Genomic DNA, 15901 nt, shown 5'->3' on the forward strand with positions numbered 1-15901 from the left:
GCCCTTGGAATTTAATCTACACTCCTCCCCAAGGCCCCTGCTCAGTCTCCCTAAATATCTGCCCTGTTGTGGTTCACTCAAATTACAGACACGCTGGCTTCCTGCTGTTCTTTCACAGGCTCACCTGGCTACAGAAATTTTGCCATTTAAGAGCTGCTCTCAGCTGAGCGGGGTGGCTCACACTGGTAATCCCAGCACTTTGGGAGACCAAGGCAGGCGGATCACCTGAGGTCAGGGGTTTGAGACCAGCCTGGCCAACATGATTAAACCCTCTCTACTAAAAATATAAAAATAAAAATTAGCCTGGCATGATGATGCACGCCTGTAGACCCAGCTACTTGGGAGGCTGAGGCAGAAGAATCGCTTGAATCCTGTGGGTGGAGGTTGCAGTAAACTGAGATCGAGCCACTGCACTCCAGCCTGGGTGACAGAGGGAGACTCCATCTCAAAAAACAAACAAAAGGCCGGGCGCGGTGGCTCAAGCCTGTAATCCCAGCACTTTGGGAGGCCGAGACGGGTGGATCACAAGGTCAGGAGATCGAGACGATCCTGACTAACCCGGTGAAACCCCGTCTCTACTAAAAAAAAATACAAAAAACTAGCCGGGCGCGGTGGCGAGCGCCTGTAGTCCCAGCTACTCGGGAGGCTGAGACAGGAGAATGGCGTGAACCCAGGAGGCGGAGCTTGCAGTGAGCTGAGATCCGGCCACTGCACTCCAGCCTGGGCGACAGAGCGAGACTCCGCCTCAAAAAAAACAACAACAACAAAAAAAAAAAAAAAAAAAAAAAAAAAACACCTGTTACCTCTGATGCTGTTGTTACCCAGGATTTTCTCAGGACCCCACTTCTTCAAATCTGTTGAAAAGTCGCAGCCACGCACGATGGCTCACACCTGTAATCCTAGCACTTTGGAGGCCGAGGCTGGCAGATGACCTCATGTCAAGAGTTCAAGAGCAGCCTGGCAAACGTGCCGAAACCCCGTCTCTACTAAAGATACAAAATTAGCCGGGCATGGTGGCAGGCACCTATAATCCCAGCTACTTGGGAGGCTAAGGTAGGAGAATCGCTTGAACCCAAAAGGCTGAGGTTGCAGTGAGCCAAGAGCACACCACTGCACTCCAGTCTGGGTGACAGAGCAAGAATCTGTCTCAAAAAAAAAAAAAAAAAGAAAAAAGAAAAAGTCACTGAGAGACAAGCCCGGTGGCTCATGCCTGGAATCCCAGTGCTTTGAAAGGCCAAGGCGGGAGGACTGCTTGACCCAGGAGTTCCAGACCAGCCAGGGCAACAGAGCAGACCCCATCTCTACAAAAGTAAACAAAATTAGCCAGCCATAGTGGTGTGTGCCTGTAGTTCTAGCTAGTCGGGAAGCTGAAGTGAGAGGAACTGCTTGAGCACAGAAGGTCTAGGCTGCAGTTAGCTATGATTGCAACACTGCACTCCAACCTGGGCAACAGGGCAAGACCGGTCTCTAAAACATAAAAAAGAAAAAGTCGCCCCGTTAAAGGTCCATGTTCCCACTCCATTTTACAAAGCAACTTTCCTCTCTGCCCCATCACTGCCACCTTGACCTGTGTGTGTGTGTGTGTGTGTGTGTGGTTTTTTTTTTTCCCTCTTACTAGCACTTACCACCACCTCTGAAGAACCATGCTTGCTTGTTTATTTATTGTCTTGTCTGGAGGGGTCCAGGCTGTGTCTCCAGGGTCTAGTTGTTCTAGGTATTGCACAAATGAATTGATGAAGTGTCTGTTCCACTCACCCTACTGCCTGTCTAGTTTCTCTACCTGTTTTTCTCCACTGCTCTGGGGGCTTACAGCCCCGAAGCCGGCCAGACTCCCTCCAGGCGTGCCAGCAGCACCCGCACCGGCACCCCCACCCCCAAGTGTCCCAGCTGCGCGGGAGGGAGCCCAGCGCGAGGGCGGTGGCGGCGCCCAGCGGCCCGAGCAGCCGCCCCGGCAGGACTAGACCTGGCAGTCGCCCCGCTCCTGGCCTGGCACCCGGGAGGGGAAGCTGGCAGGCGGGCGCCGCCCTTCCTGGCGGGGGTGGGGGTAGAGGGGACGGCGTCGGCAAAGCCGCCGAAGCAGCAGAACCCTCTGCCCCGGTCAGGTCAGACGGAGGGGGCGTGGGCGCGGCGGGGCCCAGGCGCCAGTGTCTTGAAGGTAGCACAGAGGTGGCTCCCGGGGCCCAGGAGCGCTGCCCGCCCACCACGGGCCCTCTGGACCCAGGCCTGGGGCTTTCCGTGCCCGGGCAGCCGCCTGCCCGGGAAAATCCCGGCCCCCTTCCCGGCGCTGCGGCCCTGCCCGGCAGAGCGGGGGAGGGGATTCCCGGAATCTGCCCAGAGACCGCGGTCGCGTCACTGGGCAGAATCGGTCCTTGTATGGGCAGCGCTTCCGCTGCGTCAGCGGGGAAAGCCCCGGCGCGCACTGCTGGGCAGGGCCGCGCCTGCGCGCTCCGCGTCTCGCCCCCAGCGCCCTGCCTTCAGCTACTGGGTCCCTGGACTGCGTCCCGCGCCCCAACCATCCAACCCTGGAGATCTGGGGACGCGGGAAGGGTGGGACTCCCGGGTTGGGACCACAAGATGCCTGCGCAGAGCCGACGAGGGGGACACACACAGGACCGAGCCACCAACAGCACTGAGCTGGGGGCACACCAGTGCTTTTTTTTCCCTCCGCCCTCCCAGCTTGGAAAAAAAGACAACAGAAATTAATAAAGAACAAATTTTTTTTTTTTACTTAAATAGATTCAATAAAAAGAACAAACACACACACAAACACAAACACGTCTTAAAATAAACTCTTTAGAGACTAAGTGCGTGTTTCTTTTCCACAGTACGTTGCAGAGAGGGGAGGGCAGGGGGCGGGGGTCCCCTTCCCAATGTCCCCGCGGGCTTGAGTACCGGGCGGCGGGGCCAGCTCCGCCGCGATCGCCCCCTCCTCCCCTCCCTGTTAAATACACAAATATATTATATTCAATATGAATCGAGTCTGTTTCCAGCAGAAAAAAAACATACAAAAAAATGTGGAAGGGGGGGCTTGTAAACGTCGAGGTGGAAGGACTGGGCGCAGGGCGGGAGTTCAGTGTGGTTTGCGGCGCCCCCAGGTCCCAGGGTGGGTGCCCACCGCCTGCTCCCTGGGCCCCAGTGGGAGACGTGCGCCCAGCCGTCCAAGCGAGGGGGTGTCCGTAAGGGGACAGGGGGCGTTCAGAAGGCGTGTCCCTTGACCCCAAGCAGCAGCTGACAGCCGTTGCTGACGTGGGTCATGACCTTCTGTTTGAGCTGGGCCACCTGCTCCCGGAGGAGGCCGGCGGTACTCGACAGCCCCGCGTTCTCGGCCTTGAGCGTCTTCACCTTGTCCTCCAGGCGCGCGATGCGCTCCAGCTTCCGCTTCCGGCACTTGGTGGCCGCCAGCCGGTTCCGCAGCCGCTTGCGCTCCACTTTGATGCGCTCTTGGTCTTCCATGTTGATGGGGGACACCGGCGGCGTGGCGTCCCGGCTGCGCGCCTCCGGCACGGTCTGCGGTTCCTCCTTGAAGGTGGAGGCGCTGCGGCCCAAGCCCAGCTGCGCCGGGTGGCCACCGGCGAAGGGTGGTGCGTGTGGGAGGTAGCTGATGGTGGCCGTCGGGTATGAGCTCCCGGTCCCGACGGCAGCCCCGGCGCCTCCCGAGGACGCAGAGGCTGGGGAGTAGCTGCTGAGGTTGGTGTAAACGGGAGGTGGCTCCGGGCCGGCGTAGACGCCCCCGGGCCCAGCCGGGGGCCCCCCGCTAGCGCCCAGGGACACGTTGGGGGGTGTCACGTGGTTCATCTTATGCAGATCGTCCAGGGCTTTGACAAAGCCGTCGGCGAAGCCCTCCTGCTCCTCGGTGACGCCGCCCCCTGCGCCCCCCGCACCTCCACCGCTGCCACCCCCGCGGGGGTAAAAGTACTGTCCCGGGGGTGTAGGCGTCGTCGTGATCACGCCGTTGCTGTTGGGGACGATCAGGCGTTCCAGCTCCGAAGAAGCGAGCTTGAGAGACGCGCCGGTGTCCGAGCCCTGACCAGAAAAGTAGCTGCCGCCACCGCCGCCCTCTGGGCCGGGTCCCCGAGCCCCAGGCGCTTTGAGACTCCGGTAGGGGTCGGCCAGGTTGACCGCCAGGCTCGGTTTCAGGAGTTTGTAGTCGTGTAGAGAGAGGCCACCAGGGGCCCGGCCGTATCCCGTAGCTGTGTATGAGTCGTCGTGGTAGAAGGGCTGTTCCATTTTAGTGCACATCCGGGCGGCCCAGGCGGTCTGGGGAGGGTCCCTGCGGGGCCGCCCCGGGCCTCGCTGCAGCGAGCGGCGCGCTCTCCGCTGCGGTGGCCGGACTGGGTGCCTGGTCGCGCGTTCTCGGGGGCTGGCGCGGGCGGGGAGCAGCCAGCCGGCAGCTGTGCGCAAAAGATCTGTCAGGCTTCCCGAGCCCCCGTCGCCCTCTCCGGCGCGATAGCTTTCCTGGCGTCGTTTCTCCCAGCTCCCAGCTCCCTGCTGGCTCCGAAGCTGGCCTGGCCGCTCTCAAGGTCCCAGCCGCTCAGCCTGAGCCACACGCCTTTATACCGCGCTAGTCAGCCACGGAAGTGCGCTCCGATTGGCCGTCGCCGAAGCCGGGCCCCCGCGCCCCCCTCTTCGAGCGTGGGGAAGGGGAGGAGGCGGCTCGCGTCACTGTCAGGAAGCGCGTGTCCTTGTAAACAGCGGCCACGGGCCGGGTGGCTCGGCGGGCCTGCAGGGGGAGGGGCTCAAAGGACCCCGGGGTACGCATGGAAGGAGGCCTGGGGGCCCAGGCACATGAGTGAGGGGTTTCAGGGAGGAGGATGATTTCATTGAAGTCCACTGGGACAAATACCAGGACCTGGTACGCAGCAAGTAGGGTGAGGATCTCAGGGTGTGCCAAGAAACCCCTGAGGTACCCAGAATACGAGAGGGGTAGGACAATTCATTGGGAGACCCCAAAAAGCAGGAATGAGGGTTAAGCACGGTAAATCGGGAGGGGTAAGGAGACACCTGACCCAGGAATTGACTGGGGGTCCCAGGCATAGAAGGATGCGGGACTGGAATTTTCACAGGATGGAGGAGGGGAGAGATCAAAAGGGGTGAGTGGGCGGAGCTGCACGACCCATTAAATTGCAAGAAATGAGTAGGGTCCAGGAGCCCATGGGAGGGTCTGAGGGCTCTCCCGTAATTGGGAAGGAGGAATTAGGGGAAATCTAGGTATGCAGAAAGCGAGTAAGCGTCCTGCGGTACACTGAGGCAGGTAAAATATGCAGGGTAGAAGATGGAGACAAGTCTGCCAGAAACTGGTGACCACTGGGGTCATCTGCGAAGCCCGGATGAAGGAGAGAGTCAGAAGGGTCCGGACACATCTTTGGAGCAGAGAAGACAATAAGAGGATACTCAGTTGACATGCGAGGAGGGGGCTTTGAGGGTCCTGCGCACCAGGACTGCTGGATCTTCCACGACTGGTGCTCCCCATCGTGGGTAACCTCCTAGGCATCTGTATTCTCTGTCCCCCATCCTAAAACCCTCCCCTATTGACCCTGGGCTTTGCCCGACACCGTGTCGGCTCCTGGAGCCTGGACCCAGCCCGACGGCTGGGGCGCGGTCGCCCAACCCCACTCCCTTCCTTAGAAACAGGCTGGGGAAAGAGCGCCGAGGCAGGAAGTGTGGCAACAGCCCCGGGGGAAGGAGCCCGGCCCTGTCTCCGTCACTTGGATCCTACGGGACCGTGCGCCCCGCCCTGGGTCCCGCCGCATCCTGCGCCTCGGAAGAGGAACCTGGGCGTGCGAGCCCCCGCGGAGGCCCGGGTGCGTGGAGCCTGCCCAGCCGCGGAAGCCTCCAGCCACCATCCTCTCCCCTCAAGCAATGGTTCCGCCCGCGGCGCCTGCAGGGGACCGCGGAGGCAGGCAACATGGGACTGTTCCATTGGCCCGACGGCGGGGGACGCAGTCGAGGAGCGGGGCCTGGTCGCCATGGCAACAGGCGGGAGTCCGCAGGCAGGACTGAGGGCGGGGCGGCCCCCGGAGTGTCTCCCCGCCGCCCATATTAGGGCACAGGAAGAGGTGGGACCAGCGCTGTCCTGGGGCCCAGCGCCAGAAGTGGGGAGCCCGAGTATCTGCCAGGACCCAGGGCGCGCCTGGGCCCCCGGACTGCTAGTCCCGACCAGCCCCGACCGCCGCCCCCGGGGCCCCCACGGCCGCCTGGCCCAGCCCCGCCCCGCCCCGCCGCTCTGGGGCTGCGTCCTGCCAGGCCCGGCCTGGCCCAACCCAGCCCGGCAGGTCCCCGCCTGCCCGCGGGCCTGGGTCGGACTTCGCCCCCGGCCCGACGGGGCGCGGAGAGGGCGGGCCGATGCCTCGAGGCGCCCCCGGCGCCTGGGCGGGCTGGAACGGCGGCTGCCTCCTCCCTCGGGTGGGGTGCCCTTCCCTTCTGCCAGGAGGTCTGGGGCTCCTTCCCCAACACCCCGCACTCACTCATGTGGGTCAGGGGCTCCACTCTCGTTTGAGTCTGCGGGTCCCATCCATCCATCATCCAGAATACCTAGAGGGAGTCCCCCCTCCTTCCCTAGAGTGGCTCCTTCATCTAAGGGCTTCCCTCCCCCAGTCAGAGAAGACCTGAAAATCTAAGGGGATAATATGAGGGAACCCACAGCCCCTTCCCCGGGAAGGGCTGCGGCGAGGTGCAGATGGTGAGGCTTCCAGTTAGACTTAAGGTGGGACTTCGAGCAGTTTGTGTGTGAACCCACTAGACCAAGAGGTGAGAAGCCTAGTCTCTCTCTCTCTCAGCTTCCCAGGCCTCTGGCTTCTGGAGGATGAAGAGAGCCTGTCTCTTCTTTAGGGTAGAAAGAGGCTAAGGGATAGGGGTTAAACAGCCTTTCTGGGGCAGCCTAGATCTCACCAAGTGTGGGCAAGAGAAGGAAAACGAAAGAGGCGAAAAAGAAACTGAGCTATGTGGGGGCAGGGGGAAGTCCAGCAGTGCAGTGGCCTTGCTGGAGGAAGGTCCCAGCAGAAGCTGGGGGCGTCCCGTCCTTGGAGGGTCCCTGTGACCCCTAAATGCCCCCTCCCTTCTTCCCCTTGCTTGAATGGCTCCCCTCCCCCGCCCTAGGCTCAAGGGAGATTCCGGAGGCCTGTGAGTCTGGCAGGCACGCTGCCAGGCCTGTGTCTCCCGCCCAGGCTAATAACTGCAGCTGACATCTGGCTGGGCCTGTGGGGGCACAGTGGGCAGCGTTGGGGGGTTGGGCAGGGCAGGCCAGAGGGCAGCACCTTGGGAAGCTAACCTGCAGGTTCCACAAGACAGGAGGCCACGGTAATTCAGCCCTGGCCAGGGCTGAGGCTGGCCATGCCAGAGGGGAGTTCTAGAGAGAGGTGAGGCCATCCTAGAGAGAGTCCATCCCAGGAGGAGGGCAAGGAAGAGTGGGTGTATGGGGGCAGGGGGTCATGGCAGGGAGAGATGCCCAGAGAGACAAATGGGTTCAAGGTTAGCGTCATGCAGACAGACAGTAAGACTCAGAGACACTTAAGACAGACAGGCTGAAAATAATAATTATTATTTTAATAGCCAATACTTATAAGGCTCTTACTGTGGGCTAGGCACCCTTCTAAGTGGTTAACATAAAATAAGTCATCGACTGCTTCCAACAATCCAGCAAAATGCATGTTATTTGTATCCCCATTTAACAGATGAGAAACTGAAGCACAGGAGATTAAGGAACTTGTCTGGTGTCCAACAGCTATAAGCACTAGAGTTGAAATACAATCCAAGCTGTCTAGCTTCAGAGCATTAGCCACTATATTGTGGATAATGACAACCAGAGAAGCATGTATGCAGTACCAGCTGCAGGCCATCTCATGAAAGGTCTCTTTTTTTTGGTGTTTTGTTTGTTTTTTGAGATAGAGTCTTGCTCTGTCACCCAGGCTGGAGTGCAATGGCATGATCTTGGCTCACTGCAACCTCCGCCTCCTGGGTTCAAGCGATTCTCCTGCCTCAGCCTCCTGAGTAGCCGGGATTACAGGCGCATGTCACCATGCCCAGCTAATTTTTGTATCTTTAGTACAGAGGGGGTTTCACCATATTGGTCAGGCTGGTCTCCAACTCCTGATCTTGTGATCTGCCGGCCTGAGCCTCCCAAAGTGCTAAGATTATAGGCGTGAGCCACCACGCCCGGCCCTTTTTTTGTTTTTTTTTTTAAAGAGAACATCACTTTGGCCAAGTGCGGTGGCTCATGTCTATAATCTCAGCACTTTGGGAGGCCGAGGCTGGAGGATCACTTGAGCCCACGAGTTTTTGTTTGTTTGTTTGTTTTCTTTTGTTTTTTTGAGACGGAATATCGCTCTGTCGCCCAGGGTGGAGTGCAGTGGCACAATATCAGCTCACTGCAACCTCCACCTCCCAGGTTCAAGCGATTCTTCCGCCTCAGCCTCCCGAGTAGAGTAGCTGGGATTACAGGCACATGCCACCACGCCCAGCTAATTTTTTGTATTTTTAGTAGAGATGGAGTTTCACCATGTTGGCCAAGCCGGTCTCAAACTCCTGACCTGAAGTTATCTGCCCGCCTCAGCCTCCCAAAGTGCTGGAATTACAGGCATGATCCACCTCGCCCAGCCTTAGCCCAGAAATTTTTAAGAGCAGCCTAGGGAACACAGCAAGACCCCCATCTCTACAAAAAAATGTAAAAATTAGCTGGGTCAGTGGGGTGTGCCTGTAGTCCTAGCTACTCTGAAGGCTGAGGCAGGAGGATCACATGAGCCATGATCTTGACACTGGACTCCAGCCTGGGCAACAAAGCAAGACCATCTCACTCTGTTGCTCAGGGTAGAGTTCAGCTACATAATCATAACTCACTGCAGCCTTGAACTCCTGGGCAAAAGCAATCCTCCTGCCTCAGCCTCCAGAGTAACTGGGACTACAAGCACAACACACCTGGCTAAGGTTTTTTTTTTTAATATATTTTATCGAGACAGGGTCTCATTCTGTTGCCTAGGCTGGTCTGGAACTCCTGGCCCCAAGGGATCCTCCCACCTGGGCCTCCCAAAGTGCTGAGATTACAGGTGTGAGCCACTGCACCCCACTGAGGGTCTCCTTTTATTGGGGGAGAAATGTGGTCGGGCACAGAGAGAGGGGCACGGGTCTCTGTGGACAGGCCAGCATGTGGGAGTAGGGTCCCTCCAAGCAGTCTGCATGGGTGTTTGAGCAGGGGGTGGAGATTGGACCAGACAGGGAGGGCGGGAGCCCAGCCAAGCTGGTACAGCCGGTTCCAGGCCTCTGCCAGTGTCACCCTTGTGGCCTGGGCACCACCCCCTCAAGCCGCCCCACTGGCGCCAGGCCGGCCCCATGAGGAGGGTGGGAGGACAGCCCCCTCCCCCGCCTGGCCTGAGCGCCCAGACTGGCAGCTGGGTACTGCCCAGGCCCTGGGCTCCAGACCAGCACCTGGCTAAGAAGCCCGTGCACAGGCTTCCCCAATGCCCCAGGGCCTGGGGCCTAGGGCACAGGATAAGGAGGAAGTTCACCCACCCCCACCCACAAGTGTCTTCGGGGCTTTTGGTCTTGGCACAAGGGACTTCTCCTTCTTATAAATAGCCTGGTGACCCCCCTCCCTGCTGGCCCCACTGACCGGTGGGGCCCTCACTAGGAAACTGGGCCGGGGGCTGCCTGTGAGTCAGCCAGTGGGCAGGCCAGGGCGAGAACCCACAAGTCGCAGCACACAGCACCCAGTCTCCCTCCCGTGTCCCTGCCCCTGGGTGTGGATCTGAGGCCCAGCAGGAGCCCTCCCTGAGGAACTCCTGGCCTACCAGCAGCCTCCCTCTCCCACCTCTGTGGTTTGGGGGGTCCCTCAACCCCTCTCCTGGAGAGGAAGCTGCTGGATTTTCTTGGAAGCAGGAAGGAGAGTCTCTCTCTTTCTCCCAGGCTGACATGGTGGGGCATGAGGGGAGTTTCCTAGGAAGCTGCTTCCATCCTGCCACTGCTGGTGAAGCCTTGGGGGACCTGGGCATCACCAAGACCCTGGGTGACCTCTTTATAGCAGGCCCCCACCCCAGCAGAAGCAGAGGCTGCTGAGCTAGGCCTCCTAGGGGAAGTGGCAAAAGCAAAGAGGGAGGGAAGTGGGGGTGATGTTTGGAGAGAGGAAGTGCCAGGATCTCTGTGGGGCAGAGACAGACTGGGGTGTCCAGTGCCCCCACAGAACCTTGGCAAGGTCCAGGGGGCAAGCATGTGGCTGGCCTATAGGATGCGTGTGAGAGTGTGTGCTGGTCCAACCCTGACACCCAGGCCTGAGAGACAGGAGGAGCCCTCTGCCCGCTTCTGTGCCCAGCCCTGGATGCAAAGGTCTATGTGGGACCTATCTGTGTAGAGTTCTGTTCTGCTCTGTGTGCGTGTGAACTCTATGGGATAGGTTGCACATAGCCTAGATGTATGTAAATGTAGATTGCTTCAGAGTTCCTATAGCTAACCTGTGTCCGTGTGTGTGTGTGTGTGTGTGTGTGGTCTGTGGCTGATCTGTATGTGTGTACACAATCTGTAGTGTGTGTGTATGTGTGTGTAAAAGAGGTCTGTGGCTGGTCTGTATATATGTGTGTATATGACCTGTAACTGGTGTGTGTGTGTGTGTCTGTGAAAAAGACATCTATGGCTGGTATGTGTGTATACGATCTGTAATGTGTGTGTGTGTGTGTATGTGTGAAAAAGAGGTCTGTGGTTGGTTTGTGTTTGGTTGGTGCGTGTGTGGTCTCTGTGTGTGAGGTCTGTGGCTTGTTTCCATGTGTGTGTTCCATGGCTGATCTGTATCTTGTCTGTTACTGATCTCCATGTGTATGTGTGCACATGTGTGTGTGCAAGCAGGTTTTGTCAGGGTCTCTCTGTGCCGATGTGTTTATGAATGTCCCACTGTGGCCTGTCTGTGCCTCTCTGCACTGGGTGTGACTGTCTGGCCAGACCATGTCTGTGAATGTATCAGTCTGTCTGCCCAAATCTGCCCAATCTGTTGCCAGGTTCCACATATGTATGTTCCTGGTGAGATGGTGTGTACCTCTAAGGCTTCGGCTTGGTGTCCCTAGGAGCATCTCTGATGTGTGTGCAACAGTAGTGGGCCAGGGTGCCAGGGACTCTCTGCCATACTATGAACACATCTTCTCTGTCCCTAGGTTTGTTTGTCTCTCTTGTCTTGTCTCTGTCTTCTGAGTTGGGGATCTGGGGTGTGTGTGTGTGTGTGTGTGTGTGTGTGTGTGTGGCCTTCTCTTGCGTGTCAGAATCTGACAGTGCATGCCTGTGTCTGTATTCTTCTCTCGTGTGGCTCTCAGGGTGCTGCTGCCAAAGGTGATTGTCTCTCCTATCAGCATGCACATGTTGCCTGCTTGTCTCACATATACTTCACTCTGTGTCTGTCTTGCCCCTGTGTTTCTAGCCTGTCGTGTTTGTTTCCATGTGTGTCACACACCATTGTGTCTGCCTTGCTGTGTGCCTCTCACCTGAATGTCAGTCTCTGTGTGTGTCAATCACGCTTATGTGCTGGATTGATTTATCCCCACCACACATGGCCTGCCTGCATATTTTTGACCTGTGGATGCGTTCACGTGTTTGACGGTGTGCATCTCTTGCTTGAGGGTCTCGTCTGTCACTGTGTCCGTGTGTGACAGTCATTGCTGGATCATCTTGCCCAGCTGTATGTCTGACCCTGTCTGTGTGTCCCTGGCTGGCAGTCTCTCTGTGGCCAAGGTGACAGGGGTTTGTGTGTCTGGACTGGCTCTCTTGGGGTGACTGTGTCTGTGTACATTCCTACAGCCCCCCACCCGCCCCCTGTCTGGTAACCCTGGGCCATGTTTACTCTGCCCCCAGTCGATGTCTGCCCTGCCCCGGGAGGGGCTGACCCTCCTCTGTCTGTCCAGCCAGCAGTCCACAGGATGTTCCCGAGACACAGTCTCCATCCGACGTCCCCTCCCTCGGGCCACCCGCGGGTCAGGACCCAGGCGTCCAGAGCGGCGGGGGTGGGGCTGCAGCGTGGGGGGGCCCTGTCAGGGCACTGGAATGAGGGTGGGGGGCGGGGAGGTGACGGGCCCAACAGGTTGTGCCTCATTCCTGCCCCGCCTCTCACTTCCTGGGTGCCTGCCTCGGGCAGGGGGTGGACAAGATGAACCCCATGGCCTTAGAGTGCCTGGGTGGGGCATGGCCTGCCCGGCAAGGACTCGCTTCTGCTGGGCACCCTGACCTGAGAAACAGGAGGAGCCCTCTCCTGGCTCCCGTCCCCAACCCTGGATGCAGAGTGTCCCATCTATTATTCACCTAATCCCCACAACAACCCAATAAGCTGGACATAATGATCCCTCATTTTCAGATGGGGAAACTGAGGTCCAGGCAGCAATGAGAGCAGAGACAGGATTTGAACCCAGCTCTATATGCTACCCAAGACCCCCAGCCAGCTCACCAAGCGCCTTCCTCCCCTTTCTAAAATGGTACATGTGGGGTAGAGTATGCACCCAGGCCCCCAGGAGGCCAGGCTCGAGGGGGGCGCCTCTTGCTCTGAGTCAAAATGGGCCCCTGGATGAAATGAATAAGAAAACGGCTTTAACCGTTTCATCGCCGCGACGGGCTCTGCCAAAACTTCCTGTGGGCTGGGAGGAGGGGTTGGGGGCTGGGTTCCCGGAGGTTTGCAGGGGTGGGGGTGGGGGGTCTACCAATTCAGAGGCGGGGTGAGGGGGGAGCGCCTCTGGCCTGCTAAGGGGAGTAGCTGTCACTTGGATGCTCGCTGGTGGGGGAGGCCTTCCCCGCGGAGAGTGAAGTCCCCACAACTTGGTTCTTGGCCCCACTGTCTGGAGGGGTCCCAGACTCCGCAGCCCCCTCCCCAGGGGCCTGAGTCACACACGGGGAAAGCCGGGAGGGGTGAGTCACGGGGGCGGAGAAGCCGGAGCGAGGCCAGCTGCGGCCAGGGGACCCCCGGGCTGGCCTGAGTCACGCACGCCCAGGCCACGCTGACCCCAGCCCCCTTCTCCCGGGATCACGAGCGGGAAGCGAATTGTTGGTAGACTAGGCAGCTGGAGGAAAAGCAGGATGGCTGGGCGGGGAGAGGAAACACGCGCCTGGCTGCGCGGGAAGCTCTGGTTCCCATGGCAACTGGGGGGGGTCTCAGCTCCATGGGAAGGGTCCCTCCCCCAACAGGGACTGCCCTCCCGTCGGGCGCTGGGGAAGCCCCCGCGCCCTTGGTCGAGGGGCCAGAAGTTTCGGATCGGGCAGGAAGGGGTTAACGGCGGCCCCCTCCCGAGTTTCACCGGCGCCCCACAGTCCCTGCCGGGGCGGGGCTGGTCCTGCCCCGCGCGCCTCCGATCGCCCAGCCCACGCCACCGCCCACGCACGCGCGCACGCAGCCGGTGCAGAGCTCCCGCCCTCCCCCCTCCCCGTGCTCGCACGCACGACCGCGTCGGGTTCCACGCACGCAGCGACCCCCGTCGTGTCTCACGTCACGCACGACGCACGCGCCCCCGCAACGCGGGGAGGGCGCCCTCCCGGAGGAGAACGGCGCGGGCGGGAGGCCCCCTGCGCACATCACTGCGTCCGCGCAGCCTGCTGTCCTTTGTGACTTTGACTCCCACTTCCCGCCCCCTACACACAAGGTCACAAACAAACTCCCCGACCCACAGTGTCACACGGACGCAGGATACACCTGCCACATCTTGGCACCAACCCTCTCTAGTCCAGCCAGCCTCACAGCGAACACGGACACACGTGGATGGAGACGCAGACAATCACGCAGGCACGTCAGTCACATAGTGTTTGTGATAGGGACGCAAACAGAGCCATATTCATACACAGGCAGGTGGCAGATATATCCTGATAAAGCAACCCCATCCAGCAAAGTAGGACGGACGCAGTGGCTCAGGCCTGTAATCTCAGCATTTTGGAAGGCCAAGGCCAGAGGATTGCTTGAGGCCAGGAGTTCAAGAACAGCCTGGGCAACATAGCAAGACCCCTGTCTCCACAAAAAGATTTTTTCTTAATTAACTGGGCATGGTGGTGCATGCCTATAGTCGTGTCTATAGTCCCAAGTATGTGGGGGTTGAGGTAAGAGGATCACTTGAGGCCAGGAATTCAACTCTGCACTGAGCCATGATTGTGCCACTGCACTCCAGCCTGGGCAACAGAGGAGACCCTGTCTCAAAAACAAAGAAAAACAGGAACAGGGAGGGACACAGTCTTGGACACCAGGGCTTGGTTTGTCACACAGCCACACCTCTTCCATGGTGATTGTGGTGGTACAGAGATACATATACACACATAGGGTGGTCATGCCATCACGTGACCCCTGTTATCACAAGTAGGGGGCACCAAATGGGATACAGTCACATAGACAAGGCCACGTACAGGGACACTCAGAATGTCAAGTGGACATGGACAAACCAAGGACACTCATGACAGGGTCACACTATCTCAGACTACAAAGACAAAAGTAGGACATGGTCACAGACACACAAGGTAAAGCTATATTGAGGCACTGATTGTCTTACTTTGTCTTATTTTCATGACCTCACTTCTCACACAAAGACTGACACAGATAAAAACCCAAAGTGAGGTCCCATATAGACGTATATAGTAGACACAGACACACAACACATGAAGATGCAATTGGAATGAGAGAGCCCTACCCAAACTCTGCCTGGACCATACAGAGATACACAGGGGCATACACTAGAGGTTCCCTAGTCCCCCTAAAATCTGGATGGGTTTTTCTGGTTGTTGTTGTTTTTGAGACGGAGACTTGCTTTGTCACCCAGGCTACAGTGTAATGGCGCGATCTCAGCTAACTGCAACCTCCACCTCCCAGGTTCAAGCGATTCTCTTGCCTCAGCCTCCCGAGTAGCTGGGATTACAGGCACTCACCACCACGCCTGGCACTATGTTGGCCAAGCTGGTTTTGAACTCCTGATCTCAAGTGATCTGCCTGCCTTGGCCTCCCAAAGTGCTGGGATTACTGCTGTGAGCCAACAAGCCGGGCCCCAACCTGGATGTTACAGACAAGGATGTTACAAATTTCCCCTCCCCCAGTCCCTGAAAGCAAATCCCCGCCCCTCCACATCAAATCAGGCACAGCCTGTTGCACAAACTCCAAGGCCTTATGACACAATGGATGCAGGACACATGCCCGTGTACACACAGTCACAGGTCCTCCATCTCACACCTACAAAGACTAGCACATCTGGCCAGGCGCGGTAGCTCACACCTGAAATCCCAACACTTTAGGAGGCAGAGGCAGAGGGATTATTTGAAGTCAGGAGGTCGAGACCATCCTGGGCAACATAGCAAAACCCTTTCTCTCCAAAACAACAAACAAACAAACAAAAAACCCAGCACATTTCACATGGACTCAGGCGCAGACAGACACAGGGAGGGGGGACTAGCTAGGAGTTCCTGGCAGGATGTCAATATCTGGGCTGTAGGGGTCCTGCCAGAGTCCTCCATGGTAATGATGCATGGAGTCCACCCAGTGGCTGTGGTCAGCCAGGGGAGTGCCAGAGGGGCACTGTTCTCCAGTTGTGGGACTGAGGGTCCCCTTCTCAGCCCTGATGAAGACTGGGTCCCTGCCCAGATGTGAAGGCTAGAGGGGGCAGGCCGGGGTCCAGCTGTGGCCACAGGGAGGGGTTGAGTCAGCCACTTCCCAGCAGTACAACCCAGGCTGGGCCCAGCTGTTCCTGGAAACCGGTAGGAGGGGGTGGGCTTCCCAATCCAGCTGGGGGCTGCTGGCCCAGACCTGCACACCAGGGTTCTGTGTCCCTACAAATGGCGGCCTTCAGACCATCCCCTAAAACGTTGGGGGCTCTCTTTACCTAAAACGGGTTTGGATCCTTCTTCCAAAATGTGGAAGGTTTTCAGCCTCTCTTGCTAAACTAAAGGTGCCTGGATCTCCGCACAGCAGGGTCCCTGTGTTTCAAAA

At 58.4% G+C, this 15901-nt stretch overlaps 1 protein-coding gene across 1 annotated transcript; it reads right to left on the minus strand.

The window, feature by feature from the left end:
- Positions 1-2703: 2703 nt before the first annotated feature.
- On the minus strand, positions 2704-4538 carry JUNB (JunB proto-oncogene, AP-1 transcription factor subunit). Its single transcript, XM_007995426.3, has one exon. The coding sequence runs from the start codon at positions 4237-4239 to the stop codon at positions 3196-3198; it is 1044 nt and encodes a 347-aa protein (XP_007993617.1). The 5' UTR covers positions 4240-4538; the 3' UTR covers positions 2704-3195.
- Positions 4539-15901: the final 11363 nt, after the last annotated feature.

This window comes from Chlorocebus sabaeus, chromosome 6 (genome assembly GCF_047675955.1).
Source record: "Chlorocebus sabaeus isolate Y175 chromosome 6, mChlSab1.0.hap1, whole genome shotgun sequence".
Classification (NCBI taxonomy): Eukaryota; Metazoa; Chordata; class Mammalia; order Primates; family Cercopithecidae; genus Chlorocebus; species Chlorocebus sabaeus.

What these genes read in the sequence shown, in the direction of transcription:
- JUNB (XM_007995426.3), bottom strand. Translation starts at nt 4,239, where the DNA reads ATGTGCACTAAAATGGAACAGCCCTTCTACCACGACGACTCATACACA.